General features: G+C 43.3%; 1 protein-coding gene across 4 annotated transcripts in view; it reads right to left on the reverse strand.

The window, feature by feature from the left end:
* The window catches only part of Inae (inactivation no afterpotential E), a 37,012-nt gene that overhangs the window by 8,230 nt on the left and 7,865 nt on the right, over nucleotides 1-20,917 (reverse strand). For 3 of the 4 annotated variants that reach the window (XM_070659441.1, XM_070659440.1, XM_070659442.1), the window contains 10 exons: nucleotides 8,139-8,350; nucleotides 6,520-6,621; nucleotides 6,162-6,348; nucleotides 4,325-4,409; nucleotides 3,573-3,901; nucleotides 2,851-3,055; nucleotides 2,260-2,448; nucleotides 1,250-1,540; nucleotides 907-1,136; nucleotides 533-556 (listed from right to left, as the gene is read on the reverse strand). In XM_070659441.1, coding sequence (XP_070515542.1) covers nucleotides 533-556; nucleotides 907-1,136; nucleotides 1,250-1,540; nucleotides 2,260-2,448; nucleotides 2,851-3,055; nucleotides 3,573-3,901; nucleotides 4,325-4,409; nucleotides 6,162-6,348; nucleotides 6,520-6,621; nucleotides 8,139-8,350 — 1,854 coding nt within the window. The remainder of the gene's footprint in view (nucleotides 1-532; nucleotides 557-906; nucleotides 1,137-1,249; nucleotides 1,541-2,259; nucleotides 2,449-2,850; nucleotides 3,056-3,572; nucleotides 3,902-4,324; nucleotides 4,410-6,161; nucleotides 6,349-6,519; nucleotides 6,622-8,138; nucleotides 8,351-20,917) is intronic. The other variant, XM_070659444.1, reaches the window with a different exon arrangement.

Below are 20,917 nucleotides of genomic sequence, written 5' to 3' on the forward strand. Positions count from 1 at the left end.
AGCTATTAAAGATTACCAAACCACCTTCCTCGTAATATTATTCGCGTGAAATATTCTAAGTCATGCATATGCATTTTCTCAAGAAAAATATACATATATAAATTCGCGAGGAAAATAGGAGGAGACCTCCTTTTCTTTTTTTTTTTTAACAGCCGTCGTCATAAAATACTTTCGGCTTACATTTCTTCTTCATTGTGCAGTTATTGAAAATTGTAACGACGCTGGTCTCGGAAAAATTCTGCACAATTCCAATTTTATTCCGCAATTAAATATCGTAATTTGTCACAGATTTTGCGATCCAAACAATTTACGTGAGAAATGAAATTCCGATACGTACGAGCGTACATTTTTCTCGAGATATTGCAGGAAATTATTACGGGGCGAAATTCTTATATCGAAAGACAGCGAGGAGAGGTGTAACATCCTACGTGATAAATACGGGATATAGCCCCAAGAGACGCATGCGGGCAATATCTGCAAAATGCAACAATTCAGAGTCCTGAAAACGTATCAAATTACTTGATAGACATACCTCCAACGCGTGTCATACTTCTGCCTAAAAAGAAACACAGGCGCGATTAACTTTTCAATTCTTTTTTTTCCCCTCCGGTTCGATAAGCCGGATTTTATCTCGCGCGGAATTAACTTTGTTCGATACTTAAGAAAAAAAAAAAAAAAACTTAATAGCGTAAAATAAAAAATTAAACAAACAAAGCTGGAAATATAGGATTTTTATGTGCATCGTTATTGTTCGTGGAAGCATTTATCTTTCGTAAGTGAACACTGGATTCATTAGTGCACTGAGATCTAATCGTCGACAGAGTAACTAATTTTACGGATTGATCGACGGTGAACCCTTAGCGTCAGATATGAAGGAACATAATTGGACTATTAATCAGTACTCACTCGCCCTTGTTCGGATGATGTCGCACCACGTGTATGATCCGCCCTGGCGGGTATAGGGGCCTGTGCAGAGTCAGAGCGATGCTGGAATCGCTGGGCACGATGGTCTGTCCACGCGCCCGGTCCTTGTCCCGCTGGTATTCGCTGATGCAACCACCGGCCTCTAGGTTGGCCGCCGACGTGGGTGTGGAGCCGCAGCCGCAGCACATCACCGAGCACGCTATTGTCTTCCACTGGAATAATTCGCGGATAAGCCAAGCTCTCAGTTATCGATCCAACCACGGACCGAACCGTCGGACCGACCTGAGAGTAAATCTTTTTTTTTTTTTCTTTTTTTTTTTCGTACCTTCGGGTCTACGCTTCTTTTGATAGCGTTGATGAGGTCCGCCCTGAGGCTCTCCATCTGCCGGAGTCCGATCCTCGGTACCACGTCCTTGCCCACCACCACGGAGGTAATGAACTCCTGCGTGTACTGCTGCGCGGGCATGCTCAACAGCCCCCCGGGTGGTCCGAACGAAAAGCACATCAGGTCCGGATAGTCCTGCCTCAACAGGATCGCGAGGATCGCCGCTGTGCCGGCGCCCAGCGAGTGACCCACCAGAATCAGCCCGAATTGGTGCGTACCTCTGGAGGAGTTCTACGAAATTCGACAAAAATCCCCCGGATTCTCATTAATCAGTTCTCGATCACTCATAATTATTTTATTTAATTATGCAACGGATAAAAACGGGCACGTCTCGCGTTACGTTTGGATGCAGCTGTTATTAAAACTTCAATACAGCAGTCGTATAATTTCACATTATTTTAATAAACTCAATATTTGGCGTCCGTTTCTATCCGTTCTCGGCAAAGTTCCTACCGCGATAAATGGAACTCGGTATACCCACGCGCGATTGGACTGTTTATTCATACGATATATTTAACGTATAAACCCGAAAGATTTAACTAAGCCCGAAATGAAATACACTCGGCGATACGTTGGCGGATTAAATCCGCGACGAAAAGGTTACCGGCGCATTTCGCCGCAAGCGAAAACGTGCGGACGTTCGGGGATGGATAAAATTTTCGTGATTTATATTCGAGGGAAAGTTAATTTATTTATTTATCTTTTATATATCGTATAAAAAGAGTGAAAGCTATTACGGGCCGAAGCAATAACTTTGCTTTATAACCGAGCGTAAATTTTTTTTTTTTTTGTAATATACATCACTTGTAATACATATGGTAAAATGTATCCGCTGTTCCGTTATCGAATATCATGCAAACAACGAAGTGGAATCGATGCGATAACCGCTTCGGGGCTATCGTCTATTTTGATAACGAGCGACCAGGCTCATTTGCACGTGATGTGCCTACCTTTGCACGGGCACACGCGATAATGTCCTCCTCCTGCAATTTCTTGCGTATATATTCGGCGGCCTGCACCATTCCCTTGTGTCCGTACCAGTCCTCCCTTGGCGGTGACAGGGGCAACACCTCGCCCTCGGCATTTAAATCCGTTAACACGTCTTTCATGCTTAAGGTCCCTCGTATACTAATCACGATCTATACACACGTAAGATATACGTAATATTAAAAACAAAAAAAAAACCAAAAAAAAAAGAGATTAAATGGTAGAAAGAAGTAATAGAAAATATAAAAATAAAATTAATTCTGAAAATATAAAGTTTCAGGGCGGAAAATTATAAAACATAATTTACCGAAGCCGAGATGATAAAGGAAAAGTTAAAGAAATTCGCTCGGCTAATTAATTCGTTATCGATCGGCAATAGTGTGACTAATTCACCGGTTAATGGCCTCTATTTCACTGGGGAGTTTATCGAGTGCGCTTTACCATGAACTGATCCGAGCTACACGGCGAGTAAGTCTCGCCGCTTTGTTTAAGGAGGCTAATGCAGCTTTGCAATTAATGATACTCGAGATAAGCCGCGATCGGTAGCGACAGACCTTTCTCTTCGTGTAGTCGAGCGCTACGAAGAACGGCGTCTCACCGACGTCGACGTGGAAGGTCGCATAAACGACTTCGATCTCCCCCAGGCTTTCGAGCATTCTGCTCAGGGCGGCGTAATTGCATCGGCAGCAATTGTCTTCGACCACCGTCGCCGTGTCCTCGTGGTGAGTGCCGCACGGGAGGCAGCAGCAGCATTGCAATCTGCCACATAGAGGAGAGGATAAACAAGATAAAACGGAGGCGACATCGTGACCGATATATTTATGTGGCCGCGGATGAAGCGTCACCGGGAGAAACATCCCTGCCACTTCGCATTAGCGCGAAAATACCGACAACGAAAAATGTGCCGGATAGCACGTAGTATCTTTTAAATTAATAACTCCTCGCGAGTGACTCGATTACGCGTATTTATTTTATTTTACAACATCGCGCAGTTGCGCGCACTGACGCAAAAAAAAATTAAATAAATAAATAAAAAATAAAGTAAAATAAAATAAAATAAAATAAAAAATAAAACCAAATTCATAAACGTTTCAACGCGAAGGGGCCGATTTGTGTTGGCATCGAAATAATCGAGGCCAGAGCACCCTTTTGTTTCATAAAATATGTAAATCCGTAGCGTAAAGCCATCGCGAATAAATCGGGCTGTAAAGGGAAACTCGCTTTATAATAGGTCCTTCAAGATTAAAAAGTTCTACGTTAATATGGCAAGTATTACCTGGTGCATAACTGGCAGAGTTGAGTGGAGGGATCGACGAGGAACATGGGCCAGCCGTAGGCGGCCAGGGCAAAGTGCATGTAGTGGATGGCCAACTGGAAGTGACCCAGGTCACCGTCCTCGGTCAGGGAAAGGAACTTTGTGCGCGGAGTGACCGGCACTCCCGACAGGAACTCGTACGTGTCATTCTTGCGTTGCTTGACTATCAACTCGCGCTCGATCTTCTGGAACTTCCTGAGCAGCACCAAGCCGGCGACGACGTCCGACGGCACCACGTCCAGGTCGCGGAAGAAGTCGCTCAGCAGCCGGGCGATGTCGGCGAACGAGTTCTGCGAGCAGCGGAAATGCACGTTTACATCTTGCCGCGACATACGAAGTTGACGAACAACGGTTCCTCGTTGAAAATCAAAGTAATTTCTTTTTTTTTTTTTTTTTTTTTTTTTTCTTGTTCTTTCCCAAGCGGGATTCAATCTAACTTTTGCCTCGCCCGCGAAATTTCTGTTCGCATTTTTACATTTAATCTCGTCTATTCGAACGTAAGTTAAGTCTTTCTCGAATTACGGCCCGAACAAGAAAAAGCGTATCAAATTTAATTTGATCAAGCTTTCATTTAACTTACTCTATTATATTATTATGCAAGACTTTATATTTTACGTAAGACTTCGTTTTAAATGAATCTACGTTTATTACGGAAATTGTGTTTTTTTTTAGAGTATATATATTTTTTATTTGTTATTTTTTATACTACTCACTCGATTACGATCGGAATTACCCATACAGCAAAACAGCAATCTGCACCTATTGTCCCAGCTGTCCTGGTAGGCACGTATGACTTTTCTGCAACACGCGTGATATAAATCGCATATGTAGAACATCCGGATACTTCGCTAAAGACGCCGGGTCGTAAATCCACGCGGCAAAAAATTGCACGGCAACAATTTTACGATAGTGACAGATAAATACGTAAAAAAAAAAAAAACAAAAAAAACCGTGAAGCGTGCGCAACTGCGTTACTTACTTGTAACGCAGCACGTTTAACTTTCGTAATTTTTGCTGATAAAATAAAACTTTTTTGTTTCAGATAAAAATTCAGAGGAAGACTTTCGTCGAAGGAGCACCAGCTTGACATCCTCGTTAAAGTGACCAGTGCTGAGAGGAGGAGGAGGAGGCCTAGGAAAGGCATCGAGCATCGGCGGAGCAACCCACTGGTAAGAATCTATTTTTTTTCTTTTATCTTTGCCGTTCTTTAAATTTAATTTTGTGGTATTTAATTAAATAAAAAATCAGAAACGCGTATAATCTTTTTTTTTTCTAAATAATTATTGAGATCTCTACAATTTAATATTGTTTTATTTATTTGTTACAGATCATCTTACCAACACTCCGCCGCTGCATAACCGTGAGTCGCATGCTTTCTTTTTGTAGGAATTATTAGCACTTCGGGTGGGAAAACATTTTTATATTACCCGCGGCGTAATTATATTAGATTATAATATAAAATAAATGTTTAATAAAATTAAATATTAATACATCGCGCCGGTGACCTAAAATAAAAAAAAAACTTATAAAATAATATAAATAAAATTTAAAAAAATTTGGTTAATTTATATATTTTGTCTTAATTTAAATTTCACATATCAATGTAAATTGCATACGTATGTATGGAATTTGCGTTGATATTATTACAGCTCAGCACTTCTTTGGATTTTTATCTGAGCGAAGCGAGAACTCTGCTTAGATAAAAATCCGAAAGAGAAAAGTGTCGTACGCCGAAACTATACGAATACGAACCGCAGCCGGTTCGTCGGTCGCTTCGGGAGTTCCGCAAAGTATTCGGGCGTGATTCTTTTATATAAGAATTTTGTAACGGAAGTGTCGTGGACTATCGTCCGAAAGTGTTCGATAAAAAATTAATTTTTGTGATAATAATTTATCGGGCGCGTTCGCGAGTGTCCAGTGCGCGGGAGGATGACTCGACACGCAAACTGAGAGGAAGAGCAGGCCCGGGACGGGCATCCTGCGTCGGCGGAGCAACTTTAAGGTAAGCATAAATTTTTTAAATAAAATATTTAAAAAAAAACTTTGATCTTTTTTTTTTTATTAATTTTATCAACTAATATACTGGCGTGTCTACATTAATAATTTCCATTTTATGTTACAGTCACCGGCAGAATTCTGCAACTCCGCTGAGTTCATGCAGATTGGTAAGTCGCATGATTTTATTTTTCTTTTCATAGTTTGTAATTGGGATTCCTTAAAAAACAGCGCGCCCATAACGCGCGCATGGTTTATTCTAGTATCACTAAAAGTGCAAAATAGCACAGAAATATAAGCGGTCGTTTCCTTTGTTAAAAAAAGTAAAAAAAAAAAGAAAAAAAGTAATAGAAACACGTGAGAATGTAGAGCGTTTAATATTCTATGCAGCTTGTAATTACAACGTCCGTAAAAATGCAAAGAGAACGCTGAGAAAAAGATTCTCGCGAAACTCAGATAAAAAGAATGTTACGATCGCGCTAAATTGCCGGATACGATGGCGCGGTGCAGAATATAAAAAATATAACGGAAACATAAAAAGTACATAAGACTGACCGTTGTCGCCAATTTCGACTTCTGCTGCCGCTGCGTTTGTAATGCAATCTCGCCCCTCTCGATTCCGCCTCCCTCATGCTACGCTGGTACTTCTTCATCTTCACCCAGGACCTACCGGCGGCGTCGTACGTGCACCAAATGGTCACCATCATTAACGCCAGCAGGCACCAGTTCGATATCACCAAACCTGTTCGGCACAATTTTAATTCATCTCGCATTTCGCGTAGAAGTTTGCGCATTTTGCGTCGAAAAATTGAACTTAGCAAAGCAACAACTTTATCGGCTGATTATCATCGTTTATAAACTCGCGACGGCGATATAAAAAAAAAATAAGAGAGGCAGTACTTTCGAAACTTACCCAGCATAACGTCCTTAGCTCGGTCCCCTGGACAGGTTTGATAATAGCGCACCAGCCAGGTAACACCTGCGCACAGCCATCCGATCTCGACCAGTACCAAAACTGAAAGCAAGCCGCCGCAAAATCCCGTGACCACGTTTTTCCCTTTAACCCTCTTGGATACAAGCGATCCAAGGAAAACGACGCTGTTAATTACCCAACCAGTTTTTTCGTTTTTTTTTTTCCTTATTGCAACAAAAACGGAAGAAAGGATATCTCAGAGGAACGGTCTCTCGAGAGATTTTAAAATGTCATCCCTCCGGTATTCCCCTCGTTGTTAAACGCTGCCTTTTTACGCCGCCGAGCTTACGTAAAAGCCTTTTTACAATGATGAAGAGGCGCGCCTGCCACGCCAACATTCCGCTAGATAGAAAGATTGAAGCAATCGACGGCACGCAACTTACAAAAGCTTTCTTCGACGCCGCCGGAGCTTGCGCATGCTTTCCGAGGCGGAAACGTTCGGCCGGCGGGGTAGCAAAAGCGCGTTTCCGCGGTGAAACAAATACAGTTGACCCAGTTGCGACAATAACCGCGACTGTCGGTTCGAGAAGCTTTTCAGTCGCCGCGCTGAATTAATAAATGTATTCAAAATACCTGTCGTGCCGGTGCGTTAAAATTTGCCGAATTCGCTGGCTTTATCGTATTTAAATTTGGGAAAACAAACGCGGGGAACGAGCGTGAACTTTCTTTCGACCGGACAAAATGTAAATTACATGCGAAATTATAAATAATACGCTAGAGGAATTAGTCGATTAATTTCGTTCACTGAGACCTAATACGCCGCGTCGTTCGCTCTGTTTACATCGGGCGATGTTGAATTATAATTGAATCGCGAATTTATTTCGCGCAGTTTAACAGAAATGCGACGAAAAAAAAAAGAAAAAAAAATGAAATAATAAATCACATCAGGGAGAGGCGCGCCCTCGTTTCACCCGGGCGCTGCGTATTTTAGCGTGTGTGTATGCACAAGTCAAAACGTCTTTCGTAACTGGACGGACGTGCAAGCTTCGAAAAAGTGAAAATCCGCGCGGATGTAAAATTAGAACCAAAATGTAAAAGTGCCGGGTGGGCGACGGATTAAACTCGCGCTTACGCGGTACACGTTAAACCGGCCGCATAACGGCACGCAATGCGACAAATAATATTGTTACTGTCATCGTGATAGCTTCATTCATACACTTCACGTCGGCGGTCTATCAATATTGGCTCGCGATAGTTTATTAATGCTCTCAATAAGCAACATCGGCGCATATCGAGAACGGATACCGATCGCCAGCGATTGAAAAAGGATCTCCGCGGAAAGCGCCCCTGTCATTTCTGACGTTTTATTTTCCCCCGTTCTTCGTGCGAGATGGATTATCCCAGTTGCGAAGGAGGGCGAGCAGTAAAAATCAAGACAGAACGCCGCGGAATAAAATCGCTAAAGTGTTTATGCACCCCGGGAGAAAGGCGCGTTGCTGCAACGAAATGGGTTTAGGGGCGGGATTACATTTCTTGTTTCACCCGGCTGCCTTCGTGTTCGATCGCGGGATGTAAGAACGTCTGGTTTTATATCGCGGGCACAGGACGTAGGCACTCACAGAGTCGGATGTAAAGGATGTACTGCATCGGCGCTCTCGCCGTCGTGTCCAGGATGCTGCCCCTCGTCGCCAAGAAGCAGATAGAGAACTCCACCGCCATACAGGCCACGAATAGACCCTCATACCCGACCACGTAGTCCCACAGGAGTAGAACGCAGGTATCGCTACGATCCCACTCGAGAATCCCCAGTAGAACACCCAGCACTGTCAACCTGCGAATCCATAAAGAAAACCCTTTTAAAGTGAATCGAATTCCCGACGTAAATACACGTGAACCTAGTTTCGCGGCGACAAATGCAGCCGACAGCTGTATCTTTAAAATTACGCGTCCCGGAGATTCATGCCGCCGAGCCTTTCGCACGCTGTCCAGCAATATATTCTTCTTCAATTCGTGTATTTTCATGGGGACGTTAACGATTTTTCGGCAGTAGAGAACCTTATCGTTACTCTAAAAAATTTGCAGACTTTGAAATTTTAATTAGAAAAGAAATTAAAATGGTGGTAATAAGATTATTCAAGGTATATCGGTATCTCGGACGTCGAGGAAGAGATCGAATGTTCGTCCGTCTAAAGACCTCCCGGCAATTAGGTAACAGCCATCATGATGTAATCTATTACGTAACGGAGGGCTGGGTATCGATTTCGTCGTTGACATTAATAATCAGAGTGCGCTTTCAATTACATCATCGAGAGCCGAGCGATAAACGAACAAAGGTGTCGGGGACCTTTCGCGGGCACGTCGACCATTGACAATGTTTGCGCACTCGAACTTCGCAAACCGCAGCGTTTTCGTTGCATGCGCCCGTGTAGATCACCCTTACAGCACGCGCCAGATAGAACTGTTCGGGACCTCCACTGGACCGTGCGATGAATGCAACCGCATGGAACTGCACCGCGGAGCTTTCAAGCGGTCTGATCAACCGGAAGCTCCATTTAGAGAGCACTAGACAAATGATCTTCGACGCGGCCGAGGCAGTTATGTTTTTTTTTGTTTTTTTTTCTTCGCCATCCGAAAAGCCGTCGCGCCAAATAAAGTTAATTCAGCGCGGAAAATTAATTTCCACTCCGTCTAGGGCGGACATTCGTACAGCTTTTAGGCGGCAAATATTGGCGGAATAAATTTCCCTCTCGATCCAACTCGAAGGCGCGCGGACAAACGCATTGCGGCTCGCGTTAAATTTCTACGTTTAATACGCTGCGATCAAACGTCGACTTGGAAGTAAAAACCGAAGTGGGATTTCGTATCGGACGGGAAGATCCGTCAATATCCCATTGTGCCTTTTGCCTCGAAGACGTGTTTGCTCGAGTAATGACAGTCCTTTCAAATTAAACGACGTCGGCACGTGTACATGTACGCAGGATGTGATACGCAGACACCGTCGTACTCCCGCTCGCACTATGCGGCACTATGCGGTATAACGCTCGGTCAGCGAACAAGTCTCGAATACGTCCCGGACGGAATGTCTCGCTGGTCGTGTCTCGTTGACACGTGCGGAACATATCATCCGGGGATACGTGTTCGCCGCGGCACATAAAATATTTCATCCCCCAAGATCGTTTATACACCTGGAATCATACCTAGCGCAAAGCCTATTTCAAATGACTCTACGTGAATTTCCCAGACTAAGGCAAGGAACCGCGTTGATCTAACAGATATCCCGAATATGTTTAAACCTTCACAAAATTACCAGCTGCTCATACGATTTTGCAATAAATAGCGACGCACGTTGAAGTATAAATATCATTGCGCGTTGGGATATTATTTTTTTCGTCGTGATAACGCAAAGCGGTAACGTATGTTTTTCCGCACGAGGCATTTTATGTTGCGCGTAATAAGTGCTCTTACGGATTCGAATGTGTAAAATTTCACACCGAATAAAAGCGGGTACATATGTCCGGGTGGTTGGACGCAACCAGAACACAAACAGCGTCTCTTTAGCAACCGCGCCGGAACGTGCACGGCACGTGTCGCACAAGGTAGAGCGATCATAATGCGAACAAAGAAATCTAAGGCGTGGTGGGACAAAGAGAAGGGAAAAAAAGAAAAAAAAAAAGATTGAAAAATCGAGCAGGAAGGAAGCCGCAGAAGGAAATGCCGCGAGGGAGCGAGAGATAGCAGGCACGAGGCAAGGGTCGTCAGAACGTCGGCTGCTGCGTGGTTTTCGTATCGATTTACCTTGTAGCCGGCTTTTCCACTGTTTCCATCACGGGCCGTGTGTCATTCCTCCACTAGACGCGGAGACAAGGCGGGAAGAAAAATCCGAAACCGATTCTCGAGCCTTTGCGATTTTTATATCGGCGATTTTACAGTATATCGAGAGTCACGGCCGGGGGATTTTCTTTCCCTTAAAGCGTCCCAGATTTTCCTGGGACGTTTTTTTCTTTTTTTTTTTTTCCCTCCCTCGCTCGAGAGGGAGGGCGGGGGTCTAATTCGATTCTTAACCCGGGGAGTAATGAAGGTATGTCATATAACTGGAGCATCCTACTACCCTTTGCGTACTAAAAATAGCTGATCTGTTAAGAGCGAGTTTACTACCGAACGAGCACCGCGGAACGGGCGCCGAGGAAACGAATAAAAACACATTTCAGGCAAAGGGAAGCTGAAAGATAGATTAATCGAACTCTCAGAAGAGACAAGAAAATACCGGCGAGATGTACGGCTTATCATTTTCAAAGCTCCACGAGGAGCACCGTCGAGGCGAAGGACACTTTTTTAATATTAGACGAGAGTCAACAAGAATTCATGTATTATGCGGAATATATATCTTTGAAATTATATAGTAGAATATTTTACGTTTTTTTTTTTTGTTTGTTTTTTAAATGTAAACTGCGTCTCGTTTGCGGAGGACGGAAGGCGTAAACGAAATTGCGGCAATCGGAAACTTTGCATTTCGCCGACATTTGTATTCCGCTAACTTTCCCGATATTTGCAACGGCAACGTTCGTCCCTGTGGACGAGGCCTCGGCTGCACCCTTCGAACTTGGATGGCATGTCAATTTACGCAAATTACCAGTCTGATTACCGCAAGTGCGTGACTTACCACGCAATTTATAAAAGCACTTAGAAAGAAACTTCCTTTCGAATGTGAAATAAGTTTCCAATACCTCGCTTCAATTTTTATATTTATATTACGTTTCAAAGCTTTGTAAAAATACTTAAAAAAAATTTTTTCCCTCAAGAGAAAGAGAGAGAGAAAAAAAAAAAATTGGAAAACATAAAAATATGAATATCTTCAGCATTATCACGTTTCAACAAAAGCGAAACACTTTTGATATTTTACATTTGAACGTGTGCAGTTTAATATCGCTGTGGAATCATATTTTACATTTTTATATCGCCAGATAGAAAGTTTTCGAGAACGTAAGCGGACACGCGCATTTAAAAAAGATAGAATTATGAAAGAGATAAAACGGAAAGGCAAAAGAAAAAAGAGAAAAAAAGAGAAAAAAAAAAGAAAAAAAAAAGAAATGCCTTGTTCAGACAGTTTAAGACCGTTGCGCAATTCTTAACGTATTCCGTGCGTAATGTCGCCGCGCCGCGTCGTGTAATTTTCATCTAATGCAATTGTAAGTTGAATACTTGTTGAATACTTTGTCGCTTAATAAACTTGTTTGAGATATCAGCGCAGAATACAATGGCGACAATGTTACAGCATTCTCCATTCAACGTTGACTTTATTCACATACTCCAGTCTAACGCTATTATACGCTACGACTCCCAAAGTGCCATCGTGAAAAGCAACGGAGCACTGTATGATACTGCACATTACATCTGAATCGCGGATTACATATTCAGACGCAGAAATTCCAGAACAAACAACCGTGTCTGTAAATATTAATTAATATCGTATTAAATCTTAAATCGATCCCGCACTCGAGAAGATACGGTTATTTAATTGCAATATAAATTCCGGATTAAATTATATCATTATAATGAAATAATTACAAATAATTCCAAATTTCCTCGAAACTATAAAAAGAAAAAAGAAAAAATTAAATTCTTATTAATATTGAATAAAATTATGTAAAAAAAAAGGATCTTTTATGTCGAAACGGTATTGTCATAAACGTGTTAAATCAACGCATTTGGATTTGCAGTGTATCGGAAAGTCGCTTCGCATATAAGCAGAATTGTGCACTTAGGAGTTAATAGCACTACTTTAAAACGATCCCCGAGATTTTCTTTTTGTTCGAAGAACTTTCGAACCGTCCGTCCCGTATATCAATTTAGATTATTACCGGTTTATTTTCAGACCGAGCGCGGGTTACAGATTGCCCGTGTACTTCAATTACGCTCTCGTAATCTTATAATTTTTTCAAGAAAAAGAACGGCGTGATCGATAATACCTAGTGCGTCGGCTACGTAAAAAAGGCGCCGTAATGTCTGCTCTTCGTCGCTGATAATCCTAACGAAATCAGGTCGGTTCTACGAGCAAAAATTCGACGATAATATCATTTTCCGTTACTCATCATCATACTCCCAAACGGTCCTAACGTAATTTTACGACCTTTGTTTTATATCGCGCGGCGATAAATCTGGGGATCGTTAAAGCCGGGAAAGGAATAAGCTGCAAGCTGCTTTCTGACAAACTGAGCGCGGTACTAACGGAGAGAAACGCGACCACCGCGTAATTACCCGGGCAAGTTCCGGGACAACTGTATCGTCGAATTTCGCGGATGAGGGGTTTAAGACGATATCGGAGCACGCGAGAGACGGGGAGAGACGGGGAATGCCGAAAGCGGGGCGGGGAATTTCGATTCTCATATCTCTAAACTCTCCGAGACGACCAATGTTGCCCGCGCGAGCGGCACGCGAAGATAAATGAAAATCCTGAACGTCTTCCCGCTCTCGAGTCGAGTCGCATTGGACGTTCCAATCCCGAAGATGTTTCCACTCGAACTCGTAATTTATTAACTTGGAAATCGCCGTCAAAATCTCGTCCCGGAAATATATCGCGGTAGGACACACCGTCGCCGTCACGGATGAGTAGACACGCGATCCTTCATACTCGAGGGAGAAATTTGTTTTTCCAAGATACTTATTTGCCAGTGAACTCGCATCGAAATTTCATGTACTTTCGAGGCGATTTCGTTCGTGACCACTTTTCCGGAAAATATTCGAATACGTCAAATCGTATCGCTGTGAAATTAATCGTCCACCTCTGCAAAGTGGAGTAATGAAAAATAAATTTGTTGAAATATAACGATCTCCCTTTTCGCGGGTTAGCGGAATTTTTACGCTCGCGAGGACACGGGCGCGGTAAATGTTTCTCTCTCTCTCTCTCTCTCTCTCTTTTTTTTTCCTCCCCCTTGCGAAATTAATGCGTAATCAACAACGCGGATTAATTTCTGCCGAGGCTAGGTGTTTTGGAAATTTCCGCTGGCGCATGCAGCGTACTGCCGCAGTGATCGTAACCTTTGACATTTAGACGCGTTCCTCATATCCGGTTGAGCGGAGCTCAATACCGCGTTCGCGAGATTAATGATAGAAGAGTTCCGCCGAATTAAACATCGTGCGCTCAAATGTCGCCGCAGCTTCGCGCTCGGCCAAAGAAGGAGTTCTTTGATCTTCAGGGATCGATGGTGCACCCCGCGACGATTATTCGCGGGACGAAATCGACGCGGGCTCTTGCGAAGGATATACAAAATAATTTACGTGACGCCGCGGCGTTATATCATGAAACGTTAAACCTGATAGCCATGGGAGCGTAAAACGAGCGAAGCGAATAAAATAAATCGGGCGGAGCAACGGCAGAAGCATTATTGCACCGACCTGTGTTTTTATTGGCGTTGAATAATGTTTTGATTTATGCCAAAAACAGGGGCTCGTTGTCCGATACTCGCGATCGCAACGATTAACCCGCGCGGTATCGGGAAACGGCGCGCAAAAAAAAAGAACCGGAATGGTTTAATGAAACTCCAGAACCGCAATTGTAATTGATATATTTTGCACGCGATGCTGCGATCTCGAAAAAGAAAAAGAAAAAGAGAGAGAGCGATCGCGTAAATTTGCGGATTGATTGATTGATTGATCGCTGCGACGAAGGAAATAAAAATCGGACAAGCGGTGATACCGTTTTGCGGGATGCTGCGACGGGGATGATTCGTGTACGCGATCTCCGCCTTTCGTCGCCGTTTATCGAGCTACCGAGAAAGGGATGACGCTAGCGGCGGAGAGAGAAATCTATTCCGTTAATGCAGAATTCGATTTGTCAACGGGATTACTTCTCGGCAAAATATATATACGGTATATATGTACACTCGGGAAAATGTCAGCCGGTTCGAGAACGCGATTTGATCACGAGATGTTTGTTAGAACGAAGAGCCCAGGAGTTTTCGCTAACGAAAAATCACTCTCGTGAAATAAAAGGCGCGGCTCTCGAGGCCTAAGAGAGCGAATATTCCGAAAATTCCATCTGGGCGGCCGTTTATATTCCAACGTGACCAAAGCTGCCAGTTCTCTTACATTACGAGCTACAGGGACAAAGGACTATTTATCGCCGTGAAGCGTCGATGCAGCGTACCGGGTGTCTCGTTTCGTTTCCTTCGTGAATTATACACGGGACGTCAAAGTTGAATGGCGATCGCTTCGAAAGCAGGATACTAATTTCGTCGTGAATGATTAAAAATCGAGAGACGACTCGAGGTTGAAGAAATAATAAATATCGAAGCCTTCGGTTAATTTTTAATTTATAATATATACTAATTCTTTTTTATTTTTTATTTTATTTTATTTTATTTTTTTTTTATTGATGATTAATTGTTATTGTGCTTAATGCCGAAAGATCTCCGCGTGTAGTTTGAATTGGACTCGCTAAAAACATTACGGCAGCATTTCTGATACACATTGTATGACGATTTCGTGATTCGAAGGGGATCGCCGTATGGCGAATTTCATGAAGGGGACGTGAAGGGATTTGCATCACCGTGGTGAAAGGATCCTGCACCCTCGCACTCGGGGATGCTGGATCGTTTGATGGTGGGTGGGCACAGGCCGTTGTTCTGGACCACGTTGAAGGCGAACCGAGTCGCGCGTATACTCAGAAAAAAAGAAAAAAAAAAAAAGAAAAAACTCGAACGTTTATATTTTCAATTTAACACAGCAAGATTGCCTAAAAATGATTTACCTCATACGACATTTCGGACACTCGCAATCACTTTTCCCGAACGGGGTCCACCTTCGAGTGTACGAAAGTCACGGAAATAGATCACTACCGCAGATTTATTCGGACTGTTATATTGATTCGAGACGGCCATTTGTCAGCCGGCCGTTTCGCAGAACAAGAATCGCGGCGTACGTGTCGCGATCGCCAGCAATTAATCGACTTCGAGCGCATGGCCGGTTTCAGATTTACGGCGACACGATGGCCACATTCATAAAACCCCGACAAGTTTATTAAACCGCGTATCCGATGCAAATGAAAGATCCGCCGGGAATCTGTACGCCGAGCTCGTAGCCGCGGAAATGGATTTGCGAACTTTGTTTTCGAAGGCGCTCAACCCTTTCCCTCCCCCCTCCCCCCCTCGCAGATATGAACGTCGCGAAGTTACGAAGTGTCCGCGGCTTTTATCTTTCATTACAATTTTAATGGCGTTTCTCTTTAATGAGAATTATGGAGATCCGCGTGATCTCGACTAGAAAAAAAAATGTTACCGCACGCGTATTGAATCACGCCGGGTCGTTGTCTCCTCGCGGATATCACGCCCAGCATCGAAACGCAACGCCAGCGACTCGTGGCGACCCGATCGCGTGATAAGATGACATCAGGTTCATGAATAAGACATACTTTTCGCCTTCCCTTAAGAAAATCCTGAAAGCGCCCCGCGGGAAAGAAAATATTCATGACGCAGTTACGATCGCGACTAAATATTTCCTTTCCGTGATATAAAAAAGATTAAAGAAAAAAGAGAAATATGTGTACGCATAAATTTTTAATATTATTTCGAAGAAGCTTCTCTAATTTTTAAATTCTCAGCTCTCCTCGAGTTTCCCTGCGGCTTGTATTAGAAACTTTCACTCAAATTTAAGCAACTTCCGGTAACTTTGCAAACTGAAGATTAGCGTGTACCTCGCTGTGTACTTAGTGTACATCCCGACGTAAGGAAATAGCCTGCGACGAAACGCTTGTAGCGTTGGGAGAAAGTGTCGGGAAGAAATTGTTGACTTACGTTAAGTTTCAAAACGTCAAAGGCGGAAGGCGGAAGAGCGTTCGCTTGGAAGGATGGGAGATTCTATTTTCGAGCTTTTATCGCGACATACAGCTGTCACTCGTCGAGCACAACTTTTGGGACTTGTCACCTTTGTGTTACCGTCGTTTAATGAGTCGCGATCGGGAGGGAAGACACGCGGAAGGAATAAAACGTGAGTGATTAATGCTGCTAATTATAAAAGCTAACGGTACGAACTTCGCTTCTTTAAGTAATACACGAAAATCCGAGGTGTCTTTTCACTGTAATTAATATTAATTTACAAAGCTTGTAGTGGAATTTATGCAGAGAAAAAAAAAACAAAGAAAAGAAAAAAAAAAAAAAATAAGCGCAATAAGAGACAGAGTAGAAAAATTAACACCCAGATATTTCAGTGTACACAAAAGAAGCGAAAGATACACAGAGTTAATTTTTATTGATTGGCTTTCCGCTGAAGCGCCGATACTTTAAATCGAGTAATGGATCCGCGATACCGAGCGGAACATGGAATCGAGATTACACCGAGTGCACACACGCCCGAACGTGACACACCGGTCGTGTTTCATTATCGGTAATTACTGTCGGCGTCGTGTAGCAATATCGAACAAAAAAGAAAGAAAAAAAATAGGTTTGACGTACGTGCAACGGTAAACCGACATTAATACGCGAGTAAAAATATTTAAAAAGTAACAACGCAAATGCATAGAAATAATTCGCAGTAATTAGCAGACTTATAAATCGTCAACGTTGATCTGCGCGCGAATTATTTTCTGAAAAGAAAAGAAGAAGAAAAAAAAAAGAAAAGAAAAGAAGTATAATCTCAATATTAATTTACAGAATTGACTTGCTTTCGCCTGCGTAAGTAAGAAGAGAAAAAAAAAAATTGTAACGATATCGATAGAATCTAAAAACGCAGGCTCGTAAAAATTAGATGTAACATGACGGCCGCGCGTACCCAACGTATTTTAAATCCCAAGCGAGCTTATAGGCTCCCGTCTATACTTAGCCGACCGCACGGCGAGGAAAAAATAGTATTCGGTACACGTGCACACGGGGATAATGTTACAGTGATTTTTTTTAATGGCTCGTACACTCACGGGATAGGCGACTTTGACGCGCTAACAGCCATTTACTAGCGAGTGCAAGAGGACGACTTCTGCCTTTCTTCTTTCCGCCGGCGATAAAACGATCGCGAGGTCGCCGTCAATTAATCACGACAATACGATGGCATCACACGACGCGTCCAATAAATACGCGTGATAAACGTCGGCCATAACTCAGCCGGGACTCCGAAGGCCGCGATGTGGCTTTATTTATATAATAATTAATATTAATAAAACACAAAAACAAATATATACGGCTCATAAATTCGTAGCCTACGGTGGCGGTAATGTAGTTTCGTAGTAACGTGATTCGCAAGTGAAGAGACCGCGCTCGGTTACTTGCGGCACGAGGGGGCTCGTCTTTTCGAGCGAAAAAGCGCGCCGCCGGAACAGCGCGTTCTCCTCGGAATGGTTTCATCGAGTTATCAAACTCCCGTCCTGCGGCACGAATTAAAATAAATTGCAAAACAATTGGACCGTAGTGAAGCGTAACCCCGAATCCTTCGCGCGGCCCTTTTAAAATAATCGTGCTTTATTGCCTCGGATCGCGATGCCCGCTGATAAATATGTATGGGATGCAGGACATCCTGGGCGAAGGCGGGGGTAGAATCGGGAATCCCGGCACCGAGCTCTACGCACGACAATACGCACGTGCAGCCCCTGCCGATTGTACGGAGTCACCCTTAAATGATTCATAGCACGCGTCGAACGGAAAGAGACGCGACTACTCGGAGACAAAAGCCGCGGTCCCGCTCTCGCGTAACGCGTATCGATCGGCCGAGACTTTTTGCAACAGTGACGGAAGCGAGGAAGCCCGTTAAAAAAAAGCGCGGAACGAAAGTTCGCGGGCTGCGAGAACGGCCCGGGGGAATAAGATGAAGTCTAGTTTGCTCTCTGTGGGCCGGGTATCTCGAAGAGTACGCGTTAAAGATGCAAGAACCGTAACCGGTGAAAGGGCAGAGAAGACAAATATCGGTCCGCCTTTAGGATCTACAATGATGTGGCAAAGCTGTAAGATATTTCACCAGCCGTCGCGTCAGAAGCTCGACGACGATTAATTTCATTGTAATATTTTTGATAATTTAATGTTTAATATTTTTTTTTTTTTTTATTTACTGTCAATTGATTAATTTCTCGCGGCCGAAGGCTCATTATTTTACACCGCTGTAAACACGGCCTGAAAAATCACCCAGCCACGTTCGACTGTTCTCTTTTAATTTTGACACGAGCGCTCCCATTTCTTAAAGGCCTTCTGCATTTACTGACCCGGCGCCTCACGCGCCTACGACCGACTGAATTTTAATAAGCGACCGATTCGCGCTGCACGGATAAATAGCACGGTAATGAGATTAAGAAGCGACGAGGGGCTTTGAGACTTCAGCGCGGTCGACGGCGCGTAAATTTGAACTACATCGATCTTTAATAATCATTACGGCACGCAATTATAAACCGGACCGAGGTCTTGCACGAAAACGTGCCACCGACAAATCACGATACAAATTGCGCTCTTGTCCCTGGGTTTAATGCGAAATCATATTTGCGGACTATTCGCCCCGGCTTGTTTGACTATCGGCTCCCCCGACGACGAAAAGATTGCAGACCCGTTTCCTATTCCCGTATCAATTTTCGCGTGACATTGACTACGCGGATCAATAATTTCTTCTCCTCTCGCGCACAATGGTGCTCCCCGCGATTAGTTTATCGAGCACTGCGACGCAGAAACGTTCCGAATAGCACTTCGCGAGGTCGAGCGAGTTAGCGGGGACTGAAGCAAGCGAAAATTCGCAAGGTATATACATTGGGTGTAAAAACATAATAACACGTCGCAGCGTCAAAGGGGACAGCTATCGAACTTCCGTTTGCGCGGAATAAAAAGTCAAATTAAAATGTCTCGAAATAAAATATTTGTTTATTGAGGTCACGTCGTGTTTGTGAAGTGTGACCCTTTGGAGGGTTAGAACTCCGGTCGGTTTTAACTTCAGCGCGAAATGTCGTAAGACATATTGAAAAAACTCCTCGGGAGGCTATCGGAACCCTTAAACAGAACTTTGAAGGAAAAAAAAAAAAAAAAAAAACGTCGAAGCAGAAAAGTTCCGAGCTAATATTTTTAAAATACGAAATGTCACGCGATGCCATTTGCTTTCGCTTGTAGGCAAATTCGCGACGGGAACATGCGGTTTGTCGCGGTCGTTATCTGTCCCTAAAGGTTCGTCAAATCAAGCGAAAGGGTCCGTAACAAGCTGTTGGCCCGTGTGCAGTTCGAGCGATTAGCTGATGACCGACCAGCCACGAAATCGATTTGCCTTTTCCGAATCGCGATACGAGTACGCGTCGTTCGAAAAAAAAAAAAGAGCGGCCTAGAAAAATATGACACAATTTCCGCGCTCTCCTCCATTTATCGAAATGCTGAACGGTCGTTGGAACGCGCAGAGAAAACGAGATAACAACTCTTTGCAACCGACGCGTTTCGTGAAAAGCAGCGATTTTTCTGCCCGAAAAGTTGTAGCTTCAAAACAAACCACTCAAGGAAGAGAGTTTGTTGGCGGAGAAGAGAAATGGCCGAAGGAGTTCCGGGGAAGTAAAGACATCCCGGGGAAAAATGTGTCCCGCGGTGCTTATCATTTTATGTAAAGAAAACGCTCAGTCTGTCGTTTAATTAAAAAAATAACAAAATAAATAAATAAATAAAAAATAACAAAATAAATTAAAAGTTTAATAAGTAGAAAAAAAAAATTAAATTAAATTAAAAATGTTCACGGCATTTTAATTCAAGTTATTAATAACTAAATAAATAATCGAATCAAATTTCCCTGCGTGTAAACGGTTCGCGGCCGCGTTGCTGCAAAAATAATTCTCGCTTTTCACGTAAACGCAGGTTTATAGTGGACAAAGCTTGACTTCGCAATTAGTAGAGCGGGAAATAAGGAATGCCGAGACATTCGCGTCTTGCGTATTTTGAAATTTTAATTAACCCCGTTCGTCGCGACGTCACGTCGGCGTGCAGGCGTTGCACGTGTCGATTAATATTTTCCATGAGCGCGACCCGCCACCTAATAACATGCAAAGTTATGCCGCTCTACGGCCATGAAATAAACAAAATGTCCATGGGGACGTTTCATAAACATCACGTAACCTAAAATCCATGCATTCGCGGGCCGCTTTCGCTCTCGTTCGTTCATAATCGAATTATTATTCGTATGAGTTTCCCGGTATCCCATTATCGAGGAATAATGTGGGTTTTGCGTCGACGTCGCGGATGAAATCGCGAATTTTAATGGAGAATTTGCAATTATAAAGTTTTCCACGACGTGCGTAGCCTCGCGGCCGCACGTCGTATTTGAATGGGAATCGTGACAGAAAAAAAAAAAAAAGGAGAGAAAAAAAAATGTGAAAACCTTGCAAGAAACTGGTCGTGCGCAATGTTTATCAATGTGACGTACGTGCCACTTATCAATACGATGATGTAATCGCGCGCCGCGGCGGTTATCA

This window comes from Cardiocondyla obscurior, linkage group LG07, assembly GCF_019399895.1.
Source record: "Cardiocondyla obscurior isolate alpha-2009 linkage group LG07, Cobs3.1, whole genome shotgun sequence".
Classification (NCBI taxonomy): domain Eukaryota; kingdom Metazoa; phylum Arthropoda; class Insecta; order Hymenoptera; family Formicidae; genus Cardiocondyla; species Cardiocondyla obscurior.